This window comes from Rhododendron vialii, chromosome 6a (assembly GCF_030253575.1).
Source record: "Rhododendron vialii isolate Sample 1 chromosome 6a, ASM3025357v1".
NCBI classification, from domain to species: Eukaryota; Viridiplantae; Streptophyta; class Magnoliopsida; order Ericales; family Ericaceae; genus Rhododendron; species Rhododendron vialii.
In genome coordinates this window covers 24,111,044-24,134,166 of record NC_080562.1, presented here as the reverse complement: position 1 = coordinate 24,134,166, position 23,123 = coordinate 24,111,044, and the positions used below count along the sequence as shown (strand labels likewise).

Here is a 23,123-nt window from a genome sequence, read left to right as displayed (position 1 = left end):
CTTATAGTACTTTCTTTAAAGTATTTTTATATCTTTTCCTTTTCTTTTCTTTTTTTTATGAATTATATAAAGGGCCCCATTAAAAAACATTCTCATCGGGCCCTGAAAAAACCAAAAACCGGCCCTAATATTATGTCATGCCATGCTATTCCATGCCATTAAGGCATTAACATTAATAAAAGTCGATTTGCATATTTTACAACAATTGCACTCTTGATGCATTAATTCACGGAGAGAATAACATATATAGGAGTAATAAATTAAACAATATGTGTTTTATTTTTCTAGCCTGTATTTCCTTGATCCAATGCTAAATAATAATAAAATAATCTAACAATTGAGGGTTACCCCCACCTCTCAATCCCAGTGAGACATAAAAAAATTTGTGGACTCTCGCATGCAGCACTTCCGTAATGATGCCATTAAAAAAAAAAAAAAAAAAACACCTTCAATTTCTTGTTGAAGGACACAGCCACGTGATAATTCTGAACCACCATGAATGTACATGTGGTTGTGGAGTTGGGTTAAGACACCACGTGGCAATACCCCAAGAGTACTCAAAACAAGTTTCCACATAAGAAGTCGTGGCTTGGCTGAATAAAAATCGATGTCCTTCCCAACATAGAGAAGTTGGTTTGAGTCACGGCGGCATTAAAATCACAAAAAAGTTCGATTTCGAAAACTGCAAATTTGAGACCCCATTGTACGTAGAAATAATTGTGGTTTATACTTTTAATGTGAACTAAGATCTCCACATGTGATGGAGCACCATGATTTGATTTCAAATTTCAATGATCCACACTATCGAATATGTAGGTCTCAACAATGCAAAAGATAACATAATTTAACATAATGTGTGGCCCGCGATCCTTGATCCGAGTTTCTCCTCCGCTGGTTTGCTGATTTCCTAACCTTCTTGCTTTAATCTGCACAGTGAACGCACGACTAAGATCTGGCCGGGGGTTGCCCGGCAAGGCCCTCCTACAAGAGGATTAGAATGTGCAGAGAGTAAAAATAGAAGATCAAGGTTTTGTGCGTCATTCAATATCTACCTCTTAAGGCTGTGAACTTCTGATATTTATAGGATCTTCTTTAGCTTGCTTTCCAAGTACTGGCATGTGCGCCGCATGAGTTGAATGATGTCACCATGATGTCGCTGAGTGGATCTGGTAACCGTTTTGGCATGAGCTGTCACCTCCATGCGCATTCATCATTATCATTTGGCATAACTATTTTTACTCACGTGAGAGAGCGCGCAACTCAGCGGGTGGTCGAGCCCTGCGCCAGGCCGAGCCCAGTGATCGCCCCGAACGGAGAGCCTTCCAACGGGCTCTATTCTCCCGCAGATCGCCGAGCGCGAACGACACATTTCTGGCATCAGGCATAAAGTGGGTGTCACGTTAGCGGCTGACAAGCCTTGGTTCAAGCCGAGCCCTGGATACGTGCTCGGTGATTGAATGCGGACAGCTATGTTCGGCCGACTACAATAGCCCCTCAACCTCTGCCATTGCTGGGCGCATGGTGGAGGTTGATGTTGAGCCTTGGCCGAATCCTTTTGATCGCCGAACTTGAATCTCGGTAAAGAGGTGGAATTCTGGCCGAGCTTCAATCGTTTTCCTAGCAACCATCATAGGCAAGCCCCAATGGAGGGGCGCCAGGTGTCCCCCCGCGGTTGGGTACGGCTGATGAGAGGACGGTTGGCACGCGGAGAATTCTGCAAGGCCATCCCAATGCTGCCACGTGTCGAGTGTTGATTGGCTGCTGGTTCGGCGGTGTCAGAATGGGCGGGAAACTCAAATTCTGTCCCTTCCTCTATAAAAAGGTGGACGAGAGGGGAGAGAGGGGTTTTAAAACTCTCTCTCTCTCTCTAAACCTCCATTGTCAGAGCTCCAAGACCCAACTGTTCATCTTCCATCCTGAGATCCCAGTGGTTTCATCGCCAGATTTCGTCGAAAACCTTAGGTATGTGTTCGATATCCCCCTCTCCCCTCTTTTTTATAGTTCTTGTTCCCTTTTTCATTGTTTTTTCGGGTTTTCTTGGGGGTTTTTGTTCCGTGTGAACAGTATTCCTCTGGGGATGAACAGTGATATGCATCCCTGCGTTCAATCTGTTCTTCCGAGCTTCAACTTTGAGGTTGGTTTGATTAGGCCGACACTAAGTTGGGCCGAGTCCCATGACACGAGTCTCAGATCTTTCCAAGCTTGAGTTTTTGTGAGAGAATAGGGTGGGCCAATAGGGTAGCCGAGCGTAGGGAGATCCTCGTCTGTTGCCGATGATAAGGTTTCTCACTTTCTTCTTATGTTTATAGGTCTGGCTCACCCGGTCATAGTCATTTCTTCCGACTTTGAAAGCTCAGGGGACAACTCTGGGGACTTAATAATCCAAGAGTATTTGGAAAGGCATAGAAGCCGACGCCAGAACTCTTCAATTGCTTCAAACATGTCTGCTGATACCAGCGACTCAAACGCCAAATGCGACTATGAATACGGCGGGGATGGATCCAACACCGAACTTGAAATTTCGTTCACAACAACGACACACTCAGAGGCCGAGCCCCATCTTGGGGCCGAAGCTGAATCGAGATTCAACTCTCAGGCCGAAGCCACTTCTTCTGCACGATCTAGGCATGGTGAAGCGCCTTCAGAGGATAGAGAGGTCGCCGACCTCTTTGAAAGGGGTCAAGTCTGTCCCCACGCTCATTTTTTAAGTGGGGATCCTGGTGAATATGAAAGTTTTTGTAAAGACTATAATATTCCCGAGGATGTCGTTATCAGCCAGATAGCCAGCAACCGTATTAGGGATCAGAGGGAGCATCATCCCGAGCATATAACAGTTCCCCTAATGGCGATTTGTGAAGCTGGGCTGCGGTTTTCGCTTCATCCGTTTCTGAGGGAACTTTTGACTCGGTTCAGCCTAGTTCCCCATTACTTTGCAATTAATAGCTATAGGATTGTGATGTCAGTGATTGCACTGAAAGAGCTCCACAATCTGGAGTTCACCGTCGCCGACCTTTTCCATACTTACATAATGTCTAGACATGGCCAGACCGAGCGTCGATACTTGTCTACTCGTAGGGACAAGATGCCCCTAGTGGATGGTTTGCCTGATACTGATAAGTGGGCAAATTTTTATGTTGAAGTAAATGGCAATTATGAGTTCGGCGAACAGTCTAACCGTCAACACGCTGTGCCGAAGATAAAGGATTTTCGAGGTAGATTTCTTTTTATTCGGTTTTCTGCTGAGCCTTTTTTATTCCTGTATCCCCCTCTTTTAAATGATGTTGACTGTCTTCGGTTTATTGCAAATCACCGATCCATAACGAAGACTCGGCAGTTGCTGGCCGTTGAAAAGCACATAGAAGTCTTGCTGTCTCAAGCTGTCAGAGACGCGCCGACGCTGCTTGGTTACATCCCATCTTACAAAATGTAGACACCCCAATCTGATTTCCCTATTGTTTTTTTGATTTCTTGTTTCCCCGATGATGAATTAGATCAAAAACAGTCTTGAGAGTGAAATGGTTTGAGCTTAGAGTGAGTGGAGCCCGTCCTAAACCCAAAAACCCTAAATCAAAACCCTGACCTCAGGTTTGACCATCGCGCGCTCTATTGGATTCGTCGCGCGATGAACCATCTGCCAGGTGTTGGTCAAAGTCAAAGTCTTGACTATTGACCATCGCGCGATGAAGTCACTCCCTCGCGCGATGGTTAACACCTGTCACTTTCACCCTTTTCCAGCTAGATTCTGTGATGATCAGAGGGCCAATGTCCTGTAGAACCCTGTTTTCGTCGACAGAACAGCGTTTTGCAGGTGCATGGGTTGCACCACCCTCACAACTACTCTCATCACCTTGTTGGCCTCTTCCTCCACCAAGGGAAGTTGGCCAGCCTTGTTGGCTGGTTGCCAGGCCAAGTTCTTCACCCAACATACACCTCCTCTTGCCCTATAAGTACCCCCCATGGTTCTTCTTCCAAAGGGTTACAAAAAAAGGTTACCAATTTTCAAGCAAAAAAGACTTTACAAATCCTAATACACTTGATATTCCCTCACTCTAACCACATCCATACACTCATTTTCCAAGCTACATCACCTTGTTCAATCCATTTTCAAAACACTCAAGCAAAGGTATAATTCCATACTGTTTACTATTTTGATCCCTGAGGGGGGCTGTCAGGGCCAAGGCTGGTAATCTATACCAATCCTGGTCCTAAAGTCAGCAAGGTTACAAGAAATCATGCACTGGCACTCCCACGCGCGATGGACCCAGTCACGCGCGCGACAATTCTCGTCAGCTCGCGATGATCCTCGTGGGGATGCGATGCTAGTTTATTTTCTATTTTATCAGTGTTATGAATAACTGTGAAGCATGACATAAGTTGATTCACTATTTTGCACGATAAAATTCGTAGTTTAACTTAGAACTCTTATTCATTAGCTTGGGAATGCCCCTGTGTTGCTTCTGAACATGTCTCAGAGCCCAGGTATGCAAAGCAATTCCTGGAAGTCCAATGAGGACACTCGCGCGATGAACTGACTCCATCGCGCGATTGTCAGTCTGTTTCCAGCAATTGCCCTTGCATGGGCAACTTGGTCTAAACGCCTCTACTTTGGGACCCCCACTGTTTAGGGGTTGTGTTTTATTCCTGTTATTCATTGTTGTAATTATTATTTATTTTCAGTATATATAAACTGCTTGGTTTGACCCTGGGTGTGCACTGGTCCTTCCAGAGCCCAGAAGGGGATAAGATTCAACCTGCTGGTAAGACATCAACACTCGCGCGATGGAATGGGAGTGTCGCGCGATGGATGGCTTGCATGTACGAAGTTCCATGCATGCAAGTTGGCCGTTGTTCGCGACAATTTCAAACCAAGGCACTGTTTTGATATCCAGTCGCAGTTTTGAATTTTATCTCATATTTTTGTTCAATATTTCATCCATCCATGTTGTTCTCATATCACATCCTGCAAAGGTGTTACAGTATTAATCCCCGATTAACTATTCCCCTGCCCTAATTGGCTAAAAATTGGTTAAATAAAAGAAGAATCGCAAATGTTTTCACAAAATGCTTAAGTAGAGACCGATCTCCGGATTGGGCTAGAGGGGTGCCTTAAAACCCTTCCCCTCTCGTAACCTGGCTCCCGAACCCAAATATGGTTATGACGGACTGGTTTCTTAACTTTTTCAAATTAAAATAGCGCGGCAGGTGTTTCAAAATATGGTTCCTTGGGTGTCGGACCTTCAAAAAAACCCAAGTGGCGACTCTGTATTTTGCAAGTGCCTGGCCATCCGCGCACGCGCTCCCTCGATTCCCGGGCCCTCGCGTTCGGAAGTCCAAAAATTTCTGAAGGGCATGCTGCCCACACAAAAGTAAGCTCAAGAGGAGAGAGAAGGAGGTTGGTAAGCCGAGCAAAAAGGGAGAAATTTCTAAGAAGTGTGGACTATCAACGGCATAGGAACATCAGCGGATGGGGGAAAGTAAGAAGCATAAGGAGCCGAGAGTGAAATTTCCTACGTTCAGGAAGCCAGCAGAATTCTGGTTCCAGGAAAGTCAACAGTCTGAGTATCCAGATATTAACATTCCTCTTCAGACACTCATACTCGAGTTTGCTGGTCAAATGGGAAGAAGGAACGTTGTTCGTGTCAACATCAGAGACGGCGCTGTGGTTCGGTTGAAAGAGACAGATGTGGCCGAGCCCGCTGAGAAAAGGCAAAAAATCACTCATGATTTTTTTCCAACTAAGTTGTCGACTCCGCATCCAAGTGATAAGGACAAGACCAAGTCTTCAGCTGCAGGTGGTTTAAAGGCGGTTGAAAAGTCAGTGGGTTCGGCTGGGCCGGTTGCTGTTCCGGAGTTTGCCCTATCTTATGCTCTGGCCAAAGGCAGGGTTGTTACTGTAGAGGATTCTGTGAAGATGGAGCCAGGGCTAGTTGTTGCAATGCTCCAAGGTCTAGCTCTTCCGTGTGATATGCAAAAGGTTTCGGAGGATCTTCAGCCGAGCTTGGTACATGCAAGTGCTTACCTCGTTTAGGTTTGTCTGAGCATGACTCTTCTTTACCGTTCTTCTTTGTGTTCGTTTCCGAATTTATTTTTGTTTGTTTAGCCTTCTTATGCATATCCTGTTTTGATTCTCAGGCTAGGCAGGCTTTACTCCGAGCTTCGAGCAAGGCCGAGTGGTCACTGTCGAGAGTTCCCTTTACAGCGACGATCTTAAGACCGAGCATGAGAAAGTAAAGTCTCTGAAGTCAAGCCTGAAGGTGGCGAAAGCCCATGCGGCCGAGCTCAAAAAGGAGAAGGCAGAGGCCGAGGAGAAAACGAAGAAGGCCGAGTGTGAGCTTGGGAGGGTTTTGAGAAGAGAGAAGAGAAAGATGAAGCAAGTTGACGAGAAGGCTTATCAGGCCGGTTTCGACTGAGCCGGTGCCGAGTATATCAGAGATGCTCGGAAGATGGTAAATGAGGAGGTGGAGAAGAGGGTTCCTATTTCATACAGGAAGGGTTACAAGGATGGCGTGGCTGCTGCTGCCAATGCACTTCAGCTGGAATCTGACTCCAACTTGTACAAGTCCATTCTTGCACCTGTTGTTCCCGAGCTCGTCCTGCCATATACAAAAGATGAGTGTGTGCCGCTTCCTCCCGAGGAATTCCTTGAAAGTGAAGAAGAGATTGAAGACGTCTCTTGTGATGATGCCGAGGGTGGAGATGAGGTTATAGGGCAGAAGACTGGCGAGGTTGAAGGTGGGAAGGCGGCCGAGGATGCAGGGTGTGAGCCAATGAATGTTGAAAAAAATGCCGAGGGCAAGGTTGATGTAGTTGCTGAGGACACTACTCAAGTTTAGTCTGTCATCTTTCTTGATTTGTAGTTTGAATTTGGAACTTTTTGGACTGGACGAATCCGAGCTTGGATTTTGCCGTACCAGATGTAGTAGTCTGTCAGAGGTCGGTACTGAATGATTTATCAAGCCGTACTGCCTAGCTCTAGGGTTTTTTCTTTGAATATAAGAATGGTTTGGTTGCCTTTTCACGATATTTCAATGTTGCCGAACTTGATTGATCTATTCTTGTTCTTGGGATAATTTTGTAGATTTGCTAGTCTTGGTGGTAGTTGTCTATAGCCCCCACTTTGGTCTAGGTTTGGCTGAGTAGTTGGACATGGATATAATGTAAGGACCCGTATTTTCAAAAATTAATAAAAAGGGTTTATTCGATATTATAATTAAGGAAAATTTGGGTTTTATTAAGTTTAAATGAATTGGGGTGAATGTGATGGGATTGTTTGTAGGAGGGTGCATGTGCAAATTTGAAGTGTTGGTAGTATATATATGTGTGGGTGTGTATGTAGAGGAGTATTGTACCCCTCACCTTCTCTCTCTCTAACTCCCGATCTCTCTCTCCCTCTTGGCACACTCTCTCTCTCTCTTCCTCCAACACCCAAAACTTCTCTCCTCACTCAAAACCCATGACAAATAACCTTCAACCCTTCATCCATTCTTGTTATTGAACTTGTATTTCGTTGGAGCAAGCTTGGAGAGGAATAATCTCGAAGGATTTCAAATTTCAAAGCTAGGGCTCGATCAATCTCGTTGAGTTTCGTTCTCCAAGTCGAGGTAGGGAATTCTTACTCTCTTTATATGTTTATGAGTAGATTCAATGTCCAAAACTTGCCTTGGATCGCTATTTGGAGGCCTTGGGTTTGCCCTTGAAAGCTGTCAAAATCGTGCTGAAAAACCCAGGTGCTACATGTACCAGTGTTTACCCCGGTACATGTAGCAAACCCAGATTTCTTTGATTTTTTTCGTTCATTGGCTACATGTAGCACCCTTAACCGCTACATGTACCAAACTCAAATTATACCTTCTGTTCGCTGGCTACATGTAGCACCCTTAACTGCTACATGTACCAAACTCAAATTGCATCTTCTGTTCGCTGGGTACATGTAGCGCCCTTAATTGCTACATGTACCAAAACCCAGATTTTTCATTCTGTTCGCTGGGTACATGTAGCATCCTTAACTGCTACATGTACCAAGCTGGAAAATTCTGAAAAGTTTCTCCTTCCATGGTTTGGACCTCCGATCACTTCTAATATCTTTTAAACACCTACAAATCATCTCTAAGATTGATCGCTCGTATTCCAATGATTCGTAGATCATACTCACTCATTTGGCTCTCATTGTAGTTAAAGAAAGTGTAGAATTAAATGAATATCATACTTGTGCGTTTGTCTATGCATTCGGGTTACTGCGTGAGTAGTGTGACCAGTTTTATGAATATTACGGACTTGACATACGTCATGCTTTACCATATTGAGGCCTGTAAAATGAAAAATCACGACTTAGAATGATAGAACGAAATGAAGAAAGCCACGGATCCATTATGAGGTGGGATGCCGGAAATGGGACGCACGGGGTCCTAAATGCCCGGACGTGCACAAGAAAGCCACGGATCCACCAAATGGTGCGATGCCGGAATAAATTCGGGACGCACGGGGTCCCAAATGCCCGGAAAGGGAATCGAAAACACTTGCTACTATGAAAACAGAGAATTTAGAGATCATTAAGTGACGTGGATATGAATGGGGTTGATTATCAAGTGTTATTCTCTTGCTCTTGTCCACGTGGGAAACTTTCTTGTATCAATGTTCATCTCGGTGCATTGTCCATTTCATATGCATATAGTTTGAGCAAAGTGTTCTCTACTGGGCTAGTGTAGCTCAACCTATTATTATTTTCAGGTACACCACAAGGGCATTGATTTGGAGTGCTTGACGTGCATATGACTCCATTCCTTTGAAAGCTAACACCGAGGAATTACCATGGCATCTTTTGTAAAATCCTTTGAAGATGTAATCGTAATTTCTATCATATTCTTTTGACTTAGTCTTTTGGGATTATTGTCTAAGTATTTGGGGCCGGAGTGCCATAAATTGTAAACTTTAACTTAATGGTTCTTTTGGACGGATTATGGGAGATAATTTGGGGTATTATGAAGTACTACCGTGATGGACTATTATCGAAAATACAATCATTAATATGTTAAAAATCCAGGGCGTGACATATAAAGTAGGAAGTTGTCGGACTGTTGTTGTGTTGTGGCCGAGCCTTAACCAAAGTCGGGATTTTTAAGCTGGGTTGATAGGTGGCCGAGCTTGGCATTGCATAGGGTTATTTTGCCAGGTTTATTGGATATAGCGTAGGTTGGTAACAAAAAGTTGTAGGTGCCATTACTTGTTGTTGGGCTTTGGGTACGGTGCCAGCCCCTAGTCAAGGTGTTTGGTGCTTGAGATGTGGTGTGTTTGTGAGCGGTTTGCTCACCAAAGTGTGAGTATAACCTGGCGTTGGCCGACCTTATTGTCTTGCCAAGCCGAACCAAAGACTAAGTTCCAGTCATAATGTGTGCCTTAGGTTTGGTGGACCATATGTCCTATTTTTGCTTCATTTGGGCAGCGATTGTGGCCGAAGCGGGGGCGTAAAAGCCGTTTGTGGGTGTGATCGAGGTCAACATTCGTTTGTGGCATAGTTTGCCGAGAATGAATTGTTTTAGTGAAATCAAGCCAAAAATGCAGAAGACATCATTTGCCAAACAGGATTCCTCTTTGTATTGATAAACGTGGGGAGTACATGAGAGAAATAAAAACATAGGGTCTGAAGCCATACTAAAATCTAAGTAGAAGATGGCGCCGAAGCCATTCCTTAGAAAATGTTTGTCACATGTATGCCTTTTTCAAGTTCTGTGCATTCCATGGATTGGTGAGGATTTTTCCATTCATGTCTTTGAGTACGTAAGCACCTTCACCAGCAATTTTGACAACACAAAAGGGACCCTCCCAGTTGGGCTTGAATTTCTGCTTATTGCTGGCTTGCACTACCTTTCACCAAACCAAGTCGTCTGGTTTAAACGTCTTGGTTCGAACACTTCGGTTGTAGCCTCTTGCTACTTGCTGTTGGTACTCGGCGAGCTTTAGCTGAGCGTCGTCGCGCCTCTCTTCTGCCAAGATCAGTTCCTGTTCCACGGCTTTGTCATTAGTCTTTGGATCGAAGTTCTCTATTCTCAGAGTGGGGAACCTAGACTCTAGTGGGATTACGGCCTCCATGCCGAACACCATTGAGAAGGGCGTTTGGCCTGTTGAGCGCCTAGGGGTAGAACGGTAAGCCCAAAGAACACGTGGCAGTTCCTCAGCCCACTTTCCTCGTTGGGAGTTGAGCCGACGTTTGATTCCTGCACAGACAATTTTGTCCGTGGCTTCAGCCTGGCCATTCCCTAGAGGATATGTTGGAGTTGAATTGAAGAAGCGAATTCCAAACTCGGCGCAGAGGCTGGAGATCCTTGCCGACAAATTGGGTACCATTGTCTGAGACAGTGGCATAAGGGACGCCGAATCTTGTGACAATATTTTTCCAGACAAATCGTCGGACATCTGCTTCAGTGATGGTGACAAGTGGTTCGGCCTCGACCCATTTGGAGAAGTAGTCTGTTGCCGTAATCAAAAATTTAAAACCTCCTGGAGCCGTGGACAATTTTCCTACGATGTCAAGCCCCCATTGTGCAAAAGGCCAAGGGCTTGTGATGGGGGAAAGGTTCTGGGCAGGTCATTTTGGTATAGGAGAAAAAAGCTGGCACGGTCGGAATTTGCAGACGACTTCTTCGCAGTCTTTTTTCATGTTCTTCCAAAAATAACCTTGACTGATTGCTCGTTGGCAAAGTGAACGGCCACCTGAGTGGCATCCATAGCTACCTGAGTGAAGCTCGGTGAGAATTGCGGGTACTTGGGTTGTGTGAACGACGAGGAGATAAGGGCCCGAGATAGATTTCCTGTAAAGTTGGCTGCTTTCAGAGAGCCAGTAATAAGCGGCTTTGTTCCTGATGCGATAGACTTCCTTTTTGTCTGTTGGAAGAGTGTTGTGTTTGAGGAACGCCATGATCTCGTCCATCCAACTTGGACCAAGTTCAACGTTAAGTACTTCTTGAGTGGTGTCAAAGCTTGGGTGGTCGATGCTACCAAAGTTGATGGTCCTGAATTCGGATGCTTTTGAAGCTGAAGCAAGGCCAGCGAATGCGTCTGCATGCGCGTTGTGTTCGCTGTTGATCTGCTCGATTTTGAAATTCTTAAAGTGCGTGATGAGCTCGGCTATCGTTGCCTAGTACTTTGACATTTGCGGGTCTCGAGCTTCATAGTCTTCAAGTACTTAGTTTACTATGAGTTGAGAATTGCAATAAACAATAAGATCAAAAACTTTCATCGCAACTGCCGAGCAAGCCAGCAAGTAAGGCTTCATATTCGGCTTCGTTATTGGTGGCGGGGAAGTCGATGCTTAGAGAACTTTCATGAAGTGTGCCACATGGGGAAACTAAGACAACTCCTGCCTCGGCTCCGTTGCTGTTGGAAGCCCCGTCGACATGTAGTCGCCAGATGTCACCTTGAAAAAGTAGCCACGGTGGTGGTGCTTTAGTTGATTCGGTGACAAGTTGAGGAGTGGAAGTGTTGAGAATTTCTGTGTCCTCCGGTGTTAGTTCTGCGATGAAGTTGGTGAGAATTTGACCCTTAATCGCTGTTCGTGGCTCGAAACGGATGTCGAAGTTTGCTAATTCGACTGCCCATTTGGAGACCTTGTTGGAGAGATCAACCCTACAGAAGAGGCTTTTTAGAGGGTGCTCTGTTAAGACAGTTATGGTGTGGGATTAGAAGTAGGGGATGAGTTTCCTGGCTGTCGAGATAAGAGCGAGTGCCAATTTCTCAAGTGGTAGATATCGTGTTTGCGCTGGGAGGAGTGTTTTGCTTGGGAAGTAGATGGGCAAGTCGTCTGCGCCAACTTGCCGTACCAATGCTGAACTGACTGCGTGGGCGGAGATGGCAAGGTATAGATACAAGGTCTCATACTCCTTTGGTTTCACGAGTAGAGGGGCTGAGCTTAAGTATTCTTTGAGTTCGGTCAAGGCGGAGTCGCAATCCATGGTCCATTCAAAACTGCATCAACTCTTGCCTTTCAAGGCATGGAAGAATGCATAGCATTTGTCTGAGGATTTGCTGATAAACCGGTTCAGAGCCACTGTCATCCCAGTTAGCCTTTGTACTTCCTTGATTGTCCTTGGTGGGCGCAAGTCTTTAACGGCCTTTATCTGGTTAGGGTCAGCCTCAATGCCATGTCGGGTGACCAGGTGTCCAAGGAATTTCCCAGCGCTCACGCCGAACACGCACTTTTCAGGGTTTAGTCGTAGCTTGTGTAGTTTAAGGATTTCAAAGACTTTTGCCAAGTCTTGCAGATGGTTGGATTCCTTCTTGCTCTTGACAACGAGGTCGTCAATGTAGGCTTCCACGGTGTGGCCAATTTGTTCTTGCAACATCTTGAATATGGCTTTGTTGAATGTGGCGCCTGAATTCTTAAGCCCAAAGGGCATGACTCGGTAGCAAAAGATGCCATATGGTGTGATAAAAGCAGTTTTTTCCATGTTGTCGGGGTCTATGGCAATTTGGTGGTAGCCACGGTAGGCGTCTAGGAAGCTTAACAGAGCATGGCCTGCCGTTGCGTCCACAAGTTGATCAATCTTAGGGAGTGGGAACCAATCCTTTGGACAAGCGTCGTTGAGATTGGTTTAATCCACGCAAACTTGGCATTTGCCGTTTTTCTTCTTAACGACCACTGTGTTGGATAACCATGTTGGGTATTGTACTTCTTGGATGGCGTTGGCTTCCAGCAAACGTTTGACTTCTTCAACGACGGCGTCAGCATGTTCGGCCGCAGAACGCCGTGACTTTTGGATGACAGGCTTGGCATCTTTCTTGATGTTGAGAGAGTGACTGATAAATTTGGGGTCGACCCCCGGCATCTCGTTGGGGGTCCAAGCAAAAACTTCTATGTTTTTCTTGAGGTATTGGAACATTTCTTCACGGTCAGCTTCGCTGATGGAAGAGTAAGAAGAATCGGGAGCCATCCTCGTTGATGGGCATTTGGACGAGGTCCTCTTTTGCTTTGTCTGTGGCTTTCTGGCCGACGTCATCAATCACGGCAATGTCTGGGACTTCAACCCATTGCACTTGCTTGGCTTTGGTGGAGTTGTGGACGGCTGAGACATAGCATTTTTTCGAGGCTATTTGGTCACCTCGTAGATCTTCCTGTCTCCCATTGGTGCCGATGAAGCGAACGACCTGGTGGTAGGTTGAGGCGATTGCTTGCATGCCGTGCAGCCAAGTTCGGCCAAGAATTGCGTTGTATGGGCTTGGTACATTGACGATGATAAATTCGACGCTTAATGTTTTTGAGCCAACGACGACTGGTAGGAAGATTCGACCAAGTGGCCAGACAGGTGCTCCGTTGAATCCGATGAGGGGTACTTCGGTGGGTTGCAAAGTCGACTCTGGGAGATCAAGCTTTTTGAACAAGTCATAGTACATGACCTCCGCCGAGCTTCCCTGATCGATTAGAACGCGCTTGACGTCATGGACTCCAATTTGGACAGTTACGACGAGGGCATTAGAGTGTGGGGTTTGCACACGCTCGAGATCGCGCTCGGTAAAAGTTATTGTCCATTTGGGTAATTCTTCTGGACGTGGATGTTTGGATCCAGGTCCTACCGCGAGTACTTGCTTGGAAGTGGATGCGCGATTGAGGTCGGCACGAAGGTTAGTTTCAGATTCCTTTGTCACTGGGCAGTGAATTACGTGTTTCGTCGGCCGCGGCTCATTTGGGTTGGGATTTCCAGCAGGTTGACGGGTAGGTGTTTTGGTTCGATCAATGTATTGATCGAGATGACCTTGGGTTGCCAGACGCTCCAATAGTGCTTTGTATGGTGCGCATGCCGTTGTGTAGTGACCGAGTTCATTATGATACGAGCACTTTTTCCTTGGGTTTTGATCTTCTTGGCTAGTGTCAGTGCCGAGCTTCCCTGTTGGCCATTCGAACCATGGTTGCCTCATTATCTCTTTTAGGAAAGACCAGATGGGCTCTTTGAAGTATGTGGTTTCAGCCACGTAGTCGTGCACCTTTCACGAGTGTTTCTTCCCTTCCTTAATGTTGTTACGTGTTTCTTTTGCTGGGACTGATGGGCTATGATTGGTGCAGGTAGCTGTGTCGTGGCCATTGTGGGTATGGTAATTGGGTTTGGTATCCTCTGAGCCGCTCGGTCTGCGTAAAATTCTTCAAGAGCGCAGAATCGTTCTACAATGCGCATTAATTCGCCCATGCCATGGGGTGGGCAGATGGCGAGTTCGTCCAGGATCTTGCTGCCAATTTCCAAGCCATTTTTTAAGGTTCGCGCAGCCCAGTACTCGTCGATTCCAGGGATCTCATTGAAGATTTGCCAATAGCGCTCGACATACTGTCTAAGTGTTTCTGCAGGGAGCTTCCTCATCTGGGATAGTGACTCAGGCTCTTTGGCGGTCCTGTTGCTTGTGATGAAACAAGTGTTGAAGGCGCGTTCGAGGTTGGCGAGGTTCCGTATGGATCCAGCAGGCAGCTTGTTGAACCACCGGAGCCCAAGGGAGCCGAGGTAGACAGTGCGATTGATGAAGAGATAGATTCACTCGATCTCCAATAATCAGACCTAAGAGTTGGTTCAGCTTTCAAAGGGAAAGAAATAAATCAACTGAAAATGGGCCTATGCAAAAAATGAGGGTACTGGATCAGAGAAAGTCAAATACAGAGAGAGGTTTGTAGGTAAGGATTATAGTACTCAAATGGAGGGGTCAACTATAATGAGCAAACGGAGGGGTAAACTATAACGAGGTGTTATCCCCTATCGTCAAACATTCGTCGATCAGGATCTTGTTGGCATTGGTGCTCAATTAGACCTCAAGTTCGCCAAAGAAATAAGAAAGCCAAAGGAAGTGTTCAGTTATATATGTAAAACTAATGGGTAATTGTTTTTTAGATGCGTGGATTGCAAATAGAATGTACTTGACTTACTAGTTATAGTCGCCACTTGGAAAAAATGCTTTTGGAAGTTAAAAGTTGAGCGAATCTTCCCTTTAGTCAACTACGTCGCAAGAATGGTTGAATGGATTAGAAGGCTATCCATTGAAAAAGATGTGGTGGCTAACTTAATTATTAGAGCTTAAATATTACTTTTGCTACAAAAAAAATACGAAAAGAGTGAAGTTTAAGTAATACATTTCGAATTAATGGAATGATTATCAGCCTTTTGCTATTATGGTTTTGAATACTTATAGTACTTTCTTTAAAGTATTTTTATATCTTTTCCTTTTCTTTTCTTTTTTTTTACGAATTATATAAAGGGCCCCATTAAAAAACATTCTCATCGGGCCCTGAAAAAACCAAAAACCGGCCCTAATAATTGCACTCTTGATGCATTAATTCACGGAGAGAATAACATATATAGGAGTAATAAATTAAACAATATGTGTTTTATTTTTCTAGCCTGTATTTCCTTGATCCAATGCTAAATAATAATAAAATAATCTAACAATGGAGGGTTACCCCCACCTCTCAATCCCAGTGAGACATAAAAAATCTGTGGACTCTCGCATGCAGCACTTCCGTAATGATGCCATTAAAAAAAAAAAAAAAAACACCTTCAATTTCTTGTTGAAGGACACAGCCACGTGATAATTCTAAACCACCATGAATGTACATGTGGTTGTGGAGTTGGATTAAGACACCACGTGGCGATATCCCAAGAGTACTCAAAACAAGTTTCCACATAAGAAGTCGTGGCTTGGCTGAATAAAAATCGATGTCCTTCCCAACATAGAGGAGTTGGTTTGAGTCACGGCGGCATTAAAATCACGAAAAAGTTCGATTTCGAAAACTGCAAATTTGAGACCCCATTGTACGTAGAAATAATTGTGGTTTATACTTTTAATGTGAACTAAGATCTCCTCATGTGATGGAGCACCATGATTTGATTTCAAATTTCAATGATCCACACTATCGAATATGTAGGTCTCAACAATGCAAAAGATAACATAATTTAACATAATTTAACATAATTAAGCACTTCATCCACGTTGTTTCGTATTTGTCTGAAGAGAAATAGGTAATCAAATCTACTGAGAACGGAGATGACCAAATGAATAAATAAATTTTCTGCATAAATAACTTACTCGTACATGTTAGACTCTACGAAAATAAACGAGTCAAATCATTAAATAAATCATGGTAATTAACTCTATTTTGCACCGCACCATGATCACTTAGATAAGGTGACCCCGATGCTGTTAAAAGGAAATACACTAGTTAGTTTGGAAACCCTAATTTTCTCCGCTGCCCAACAGATGCTCGTTCTATGGGCATGGATGGGACTTCCTAACAATTAGTAAAAGAGAGAGACAACCAAATGTATATATATCCATACAAGCGTCCTACCCACGGGAGCAAGGAAAAAATTATATTGTGTTTAATGTTATTTATAACTATGGGTAAAGTCTTGTTACTTTATTTACCCATCATTATTTATGATTTAACATTAAATATAAAAAATTTAATGAGAATGTTTGAGCATGGAAGGAAGTTCGAAAGTTTTTTTTTTTAAACTTGTGGTATTCTGAAAAGTGTAATGAAAAAAAGAAGAAAATAAACATTATTAAGAGAATGCCATGTAGCTAGGAGCGAGAGTTAAGGATAGAGCTTCTTTTTATTTTAGGTAACAGTGCATTTGCTTAGTATATAGTATAGATATCCATATGTGGAGTACTTAAATTTATAGGTTATGATGTACAGTACTTTGCTAGAAAGTTTGAAGTGCGAAGAGAATGTGACTTTTTTTTTTCGGGAGGGAAGAGAAACGAGAGAGATGCAAAGAAGGTTATGAGTGGGGCTGCAAATAAACCAAGCTTCTCACGAACTGTTTGAGGCTTGACTCGGTAAAAACTCGTTTGAATTCGATTCGGGTACTAAACAAACCAGCCCTGAACCTCAATGTTAGGCTCGTTTAATAAATAAACTGAACCTGAACTTGATAGCATTCGACTCGATTGAGCTCGCGAAGTTAGAGTATATATATATGTCTATATACCGTGATATTTCACATATAAACTTGAATATTTATAAACTTTTGCATGTACATATTGAAAATTTTATAACATGTATACATGTATAAACTTTTAAAAGTAGGAGGGGCTTACATCCCAACCTCACTCGACCTGAGGGAGAAGAACTGAAGAAAGGCCGCAGGGGCTCGCTTCTCATTTTGATAGGAGTAGGTGTTTGCTGCGTGTTCTTAACCTACTTGTCTATCAGTCTTGGAGGGAAGACTCCAATCAGTGGGAGCGCTCATCTCGCATTCTCCGATGAAGGATAACGATTCGCTGGTCAAGCTGAGTGGCTGTTGCTACGTCGGTATCAATAGAATCAAAACTATGGTTTTCACGTTCTGAGATTCGAATAAGATAGATATTCTTTCCGTCCGATTCTCGCTTTACGGAAAGATTTAGATCAAGAGTCAGATGAATCTCCTCCTTACTGCAAACTGAAATTTTAATATATTTTTATAATTTTGTAGAAATATATATATAAACTTATTTAGGTACAAAATATAAAAAAATCATTTGCAATTCCAAACCTCTATGAAAGCATATATATCTAATATTTTTTACTAGTTGAGATTCGTAAACAAGTTTGCGTTTGACTTAAACCTAGGAAAGCTTGGCTCGTCAAATTTTCATTGAGTTCGAGCTCAATTCGAATTCGCTTAAAAACTTAATGAATAGTGTATGGTACGAATTTATAGATTCTACCCATGCATAGCGTATGGTACAAATTTACGCATGGGGTAGCATCTATGAAGCATCCGAAAGCACCTTAAAAAAAAACAGACAAACTAAAATGGTCAAAGAAAAGGCTGTTCCAATTTGGTAGGTTTGTGATCAGGTTCACATCATGGACCAAATCTGGATGTGGGCCTCCCCTTTCCACACCCTTTTTCGCGTAGTCTTCTCCAAACTCAGGGGGTCCCTCCCTCAACCCTCAACCCAACTAGCAATTCCTTCCAAGACCCCACTTTCTCATTCTAAAAAAACAAAAATAAAAGCCTCCACTTTCTGTCACTTTTTCCTTTCAACTAATTTTCACATAAAAAGATCCAAATGAATCAGTTTAACCCCTTTGGTATAACTACACTAACATTATCATCTTAAAGAAGATTGGGATTCAGTGTTGAACTGAAAAGAGTTCAAAATAAAAAGGAAGACAAACGTCTATAAGACGAGCAACATGTCCCTTATGGAGAGAGAGAGATGTTCAATTTTCAATTGGGTCCTGACTTACTGTTCGGGTCACCATATAGTTCAACAATTCCTCACAGTGCAAGAGACTTCGACTGGTAAGAGCTGTCTATAAAACGCACACATGTGAGAGATAACGCCAACAAAATGGTCCAAAACATTTACTAATAAAGAGGACCCTTTTACTTTTCATTTCCCTTTCACTGCCGTTTTGTCACAACATGTTCAATATTGAAATATACTATGGCTTGGCTTGGTGGAGAAAAACAAAGACGACACTAACCTCTCCTCGTTTTGCTTGAGGACAAAAAATGAACAGGATGACAGCATAAGAGAATTATTTTCATTCTTCCTATTTTAGATTTCTCACTACATAGAGGTAAGAACGAAAATACTCCCTGGGAATATAACTTCCAACAACTGTTTCCTTATTCCCTACCATTTGTGGGCTGTTTCTTCTAAATTGCCACCAGCTGGTTGAAAACGGAACTCACTATCCAACTATAAGTAGTAGGGTTGGGACCCTCTCCAGTAACTGTCCCGAACAATCAAATATTTTCTCACAATGCAGGGATATCTTCAAGTGAAGATATGTTTGAAGGACCCGCACTTATGAGACAACTCCAGCAGAGAGATCCACTCCCTAGTAACATTCAAAATCATGCAACACCTAAAGCAAGATCACTAAATATGACGAAACAAGAGTTGTTGTACAGTACAACTCCATTCACATCAATTCAGGGTAATTACAACAAGATTAGGCCGAGATGGGCTGTATATTTCAAGAGCTACATTCAAAAGAGGGAGAAGTACCAAATCCCTGCTAGCCACACTCTACAAAGAAAAGAATCTGCAAAAACAAAACTTGCCAGGATTCTGGAAACGGAATAGCACTCTGCAGCTTTGAAAATAATTTATTGCCGTCTCCGAGTTCTTCGAGCTCTCTGAAATAAACAACACCAAATTAAACACTACTGCAAAACGAGGTCAGCGAAAGGTTAAAGATCAATAAAACACAACGCACAATTCACCTTACATGGGCTTTCTTCTAGGCCATCTTAGATTTGTGGAGGGAAAATGAAAAGATCTAGTAATACGCAAATGAAGGCAAAGGTTTTTTTTTACTCTCTCGATGAACCATTTGCTTTGTTTCATTATCCATAAAATGTAATGTGCAAGTATTCTATGTCCCTTTCTTTCTCTGGACAAATCCAATATCGCAATACAGCCATTGTGGTCCCTTCAGTAGACTATTACAATTTACAAGCCCCTAAGGCTTCGTTTGGATAGAAGTAGTTTCCAAAGTAAGGGATTTAATTTTTCAGTCCAATTAGGCTATAGGTAGCTTAGCAGGGGCGACGCCAGCTCTCGTAGCTAGGGGGTTCAATGAAAACCTAATGCAAATACATACTTATTTACAAGGGCACAAAAACTGATCTGGTAGTACTGACGAAACAAAAGTGAAGTTAGTAGTAAACCCACTAGATCAGGGCACCAGAAGGTGATGTTGATGAAAAATGACATGGAGGGAAAAAAATACAGTGGTGTATTATCACAGTCTCGTGTCAAACGTGTGTTTCTAATGTGCTACAATAACTTAGGTGTCACTTGCCTAGAGCCAAAACTTTTGATTTTGTAAGGAGACAGCTCCACTGGATTATTTTCTCCCACAATTGTACTGCTCATACGGTATTTTGACTATTTTCAGACTAGAAGAACATTCAAGTGGCACATCACTCACCCTTTATTTCTTTCACCCCAAAGATCCAAGGGTTCAGAAGGACAGTTTAATGGGTTCAAGGCTACAGACCTAAACAGTCAAAATATCCTATACCTAGAACAAAATTTTGAAATTTCAGTGAGTTCACTTGCACCCACTACTTCCCACATAGAATCGCCACTAGCTAGTGAAACTAGAATGTAAGATGGGTTAGAAATAGAAATGAGATGTATTTCTTAGGAAATCGCTAACAGATTTCAAAAAACTCCTAGTCTCCTACTTAAATACTAAATAGTCATTCCAAATCAATCACGGTAAATCTCCCAAACTCATTGTCCAAATCCATATCCTTCTCACCAAATATACAAGCCAAGATAATAGGACAGTAAGAAATCCAACTTCTTCATGGCAACAATAAAGCTCCAGAAATCTTGGCTGTACGTGTATTGTGCAAGTGAACAGAGAGTGTTTGTATTGTGCAAGTGAAAAGAGAGGAAGAGGAAAGGAGAAAAGAAATGGTCATGCTTACAACTTCCGGATTCTCATCAATAACTTCAGATCTTGACGTGCCCATTAAAAGTTTCTGCCCCTTGTTCTCCTTCCCTGCAACCAGAAGTCACAGAATTGGCCCTAAACCACCAGAATAACAGTTTCATATATACAAAGCAAATTACTACAATCCACCACTGTGAGAAGCAACTATAAGTAAGTAGGACCCGGAAAAGGAAATAAAACATCTCATGGCTCAACAAAGATAAACATGCAAATGCTGGACAAGTTATTGAATACATAAGAGAATTGGGCATGCTTACTTATTTTAAGAAAACGGATAAACTTTTATAGCCTAATATCGAGATTCCTAAACCAGCAAACAAAATACTGAAAGCTATGGTGCGCTATCAACTATCAAGAGCTAACAAAACCAAGAAATCTGAAGTAGACATATGTCCCCAAACTTCGCACTGAAATTGACAATACATGAAATGGTTTGTACCCACTCCCCGACTCCCACAAACTCAAATGGTAAAAAGGAAACCCTGGAAGGAAGTCTTTTATACAAGCCCTAGACACTAACTCCTGCATTGAAAAAGAGAAGGGCACAATTTACTTGCCTGTGGTTTGGCCCTTTGGCACTTCACCTCCTAACTTTTGGAAATAATGCCTTGTGGTTTGGAGTAAAGTGCATACATAAGAATGCAATTAATTTGAACACAAAATGCCATTAGCCAAATAAATGCAAGAGTACCTTATTTTTCTCTTCCCCATTTGGAACTTAACGTGGCAGAGCAATGGATGGCAAACCCATTTCACTTAAGTTGGACAATAATAAACCAACCCTTTTTAAGTTGTGAAAACAGATTTTCATAACATCAGTCCCTATTTGAGTTGCGAAATCTTTTGAAATAAACTTTATCAGAAAAAAAGTGATGCAGGAGCATACAAAACTACGAAGACCAAGCAGGCCCACTAGACCGCTTTATTTACCTCTCAAATACAGAATCTAATATTCTACAGACGTCCTTGGGTTGAAACCCTAGAGTCTGCTCTCTTTTACGTTCTATACTTAGTTTTACATCTGTTTCTTGCTGTTTTCTGATATTTACTGCATCAAAAAGCCACCAGATTTGGGCAATCAAGTTTTGAACGTCCAAATAAGGTACTTGAGGTTTTTGTCACGACAAATCGACTACTTGTTTAGAACTTTCAGCCCGTTCACAAAACTTAATTGAGAAAATAGTTTGCCAAAAAATAATTCCAGAAATCAGATTGAGAAAATAGATTTCCATGAGAGAAGAGAGGGAGCCGAATGGAAGATGCCATGCAGACTTGGTCTCCAAGAAGGATCTCCCACTTCCTCCTGCTTTTACTGACTATTCTTCTCTCTTCTTCCGAATACAGAATTCGAAATACAAAAATTTGGGTGTTCTCTCCAGATACACTTAGGAGTACTCTCTCTACTTTTGTTTTCTTCTCAAAATGCTCTCTGTTTGTAAATCCTTTTCCTTTTGATTATCAAGTGCTCTTGTACTTACATTTATGTACGATATATCAATCTATCTATCTATCAATATATCCTAGAAATGTGTTTGAATCCTACAAGCCTTCAAACCCCCATTCCTAATTTCTTGGATTTTTCATTTTCTTTAATTTCTTAAAATTGGGAGAGAGAAAAAGAGGGAGAGGGATGATGTGGGAGAGAGAGAGAGAGAGAACGTGGGAGAGGGATAGCAGGATGTGGTGGGGAGAGAGAGAGAGAGAGAGAATGAACGTGGGAGGGGGAATAAATGGGTATGCATAATCTTTTTCCTTTTAATTAAACTGCTTTTTCCATTCCTAATTGATTAGTACTACTATTATGGTTTCTTCTTTTGTGAATTAGCCCATTTCTTTTGAAAGTGATTAAAACTAGCATTGTGGCTGTTCGAGGTACGAAACCGAAAAATTAAATGTGAACTTTTTGTTGTCCTGTGCATCGATTGGGCACAACGCTAACTATATACTAAGCAATTGTGGCCATTCAAGGTATGAAACGGAAAAATTAAATGTGAACTTTTTGTTGTCTTGTGTATCAAACGGGCACAACACTTACTATGTACTAAGCAAATGTGTGTTGCCTGTAAATCCATCCAAATCATCTTTCCTAATTTTCCAATCATCGTCACATGGTATTCCAAATTTATTTTTCACTCAAATATGTCTTTCAGTGCATATAATAAGACCAATGCTAGCGTGCATCGAACACGGGACCGAAGAAAATGTTAAACTATCTTTTTATCAACTAGCATTGTGCCCGTTCGATGCATGGGGCCAAAAAAATCAATGTAGTTTTTTTTTATCCCATGCATCAAACGAGCACAACGCTAGTACATACATATACATCTATATATTCAAGGTCAGGGAAGTGAAGTGCCAAAGGGCCAAGCCACAGGGAGGTAAATTGTATTCTGCCGAAAAGAAAAAGAGAGGAGGAAAGTGAAACAAACATCTGAAAACAACAATGAATGCATGTGAGTCTACTTTGAAAATGTGAATGACAATTATCAGAAGGAATATTGTGTACCTTTGTAATTATGACAATAGTTAATAACTCAACAGAAAAACGTAATTCCAATCTAGGCAAGTAGAGTCTTAAGTTTAACTGATATTGGGCATTGCTTGTCAGTTGCAAAGTCTGTCTAACATAAAGAAGAAGAAGAACTAGCTTTTTACGGGAACACAAACAGGCTATTTATTG

The 23,123-nt window shown here is 42.5% G+C and overlaps 2 protein-coding genes across 3 annotated transcripts in view; both read right to left on the bottom strand.

Annotated features, from left to right (window-relative positions):
* Window positions 1-12,882: 12,882 nt before the first annotated feature.
* Window positions 12,883-13,905, bottom strand: LOC131328511 (uncharacterized). Its single transcript, XM_058361451.1, has one exon. The coding sequence runs from the start codon at window positions 13,903-13,905 to the stop codon at window positions 12,883-12,885; it is 1,023 nt and encodes a 340-aa protein (XP_058217434.1).
* Window positions 13,906-18,839: 4,934 nt separating this feature from the next.
* The window catches only part of LOC131329098 (sister chromatid cohesion protein PDS5 homolog B), a 47,386-nt gene continuing 43,102 nt past the window's right edge, over window positions 18,840-23,123 (bottom strand). Inside the window, exons 30-31 of one of the 2 annotated variants that reach the window (XM_058362170.1) lie at window positions 20,418-20,491; window positions 18,840-19,112 (exon numbers count right to left, since the gene is read on the bottom strand). In XM_058362170.1, the coding sequence (XP_058218153.1) occupies window positions 19,083-19,112; window positions 20,418-20,491 (104 nt within the window). In that variant the 3' untranslated portion in view covers window positions 18,840-19,082. The remainder of the gene's footprint in view (window positions 19,113-20,417; window positions 20,492-23,123) is intronic. The other variant, XM_058362171.1, reaches the window with a different exon arrangement.

What these genes read in the sequence shown, in the direction of transcription:
- LOC131328511 (XM_058361451.1), bottom strand. Translation starts at nt 13,905, where the DNA reads ATGAGGCAACCATGGTTCGAATGGCCAACAGGGAAGCTCGGCACTGAC.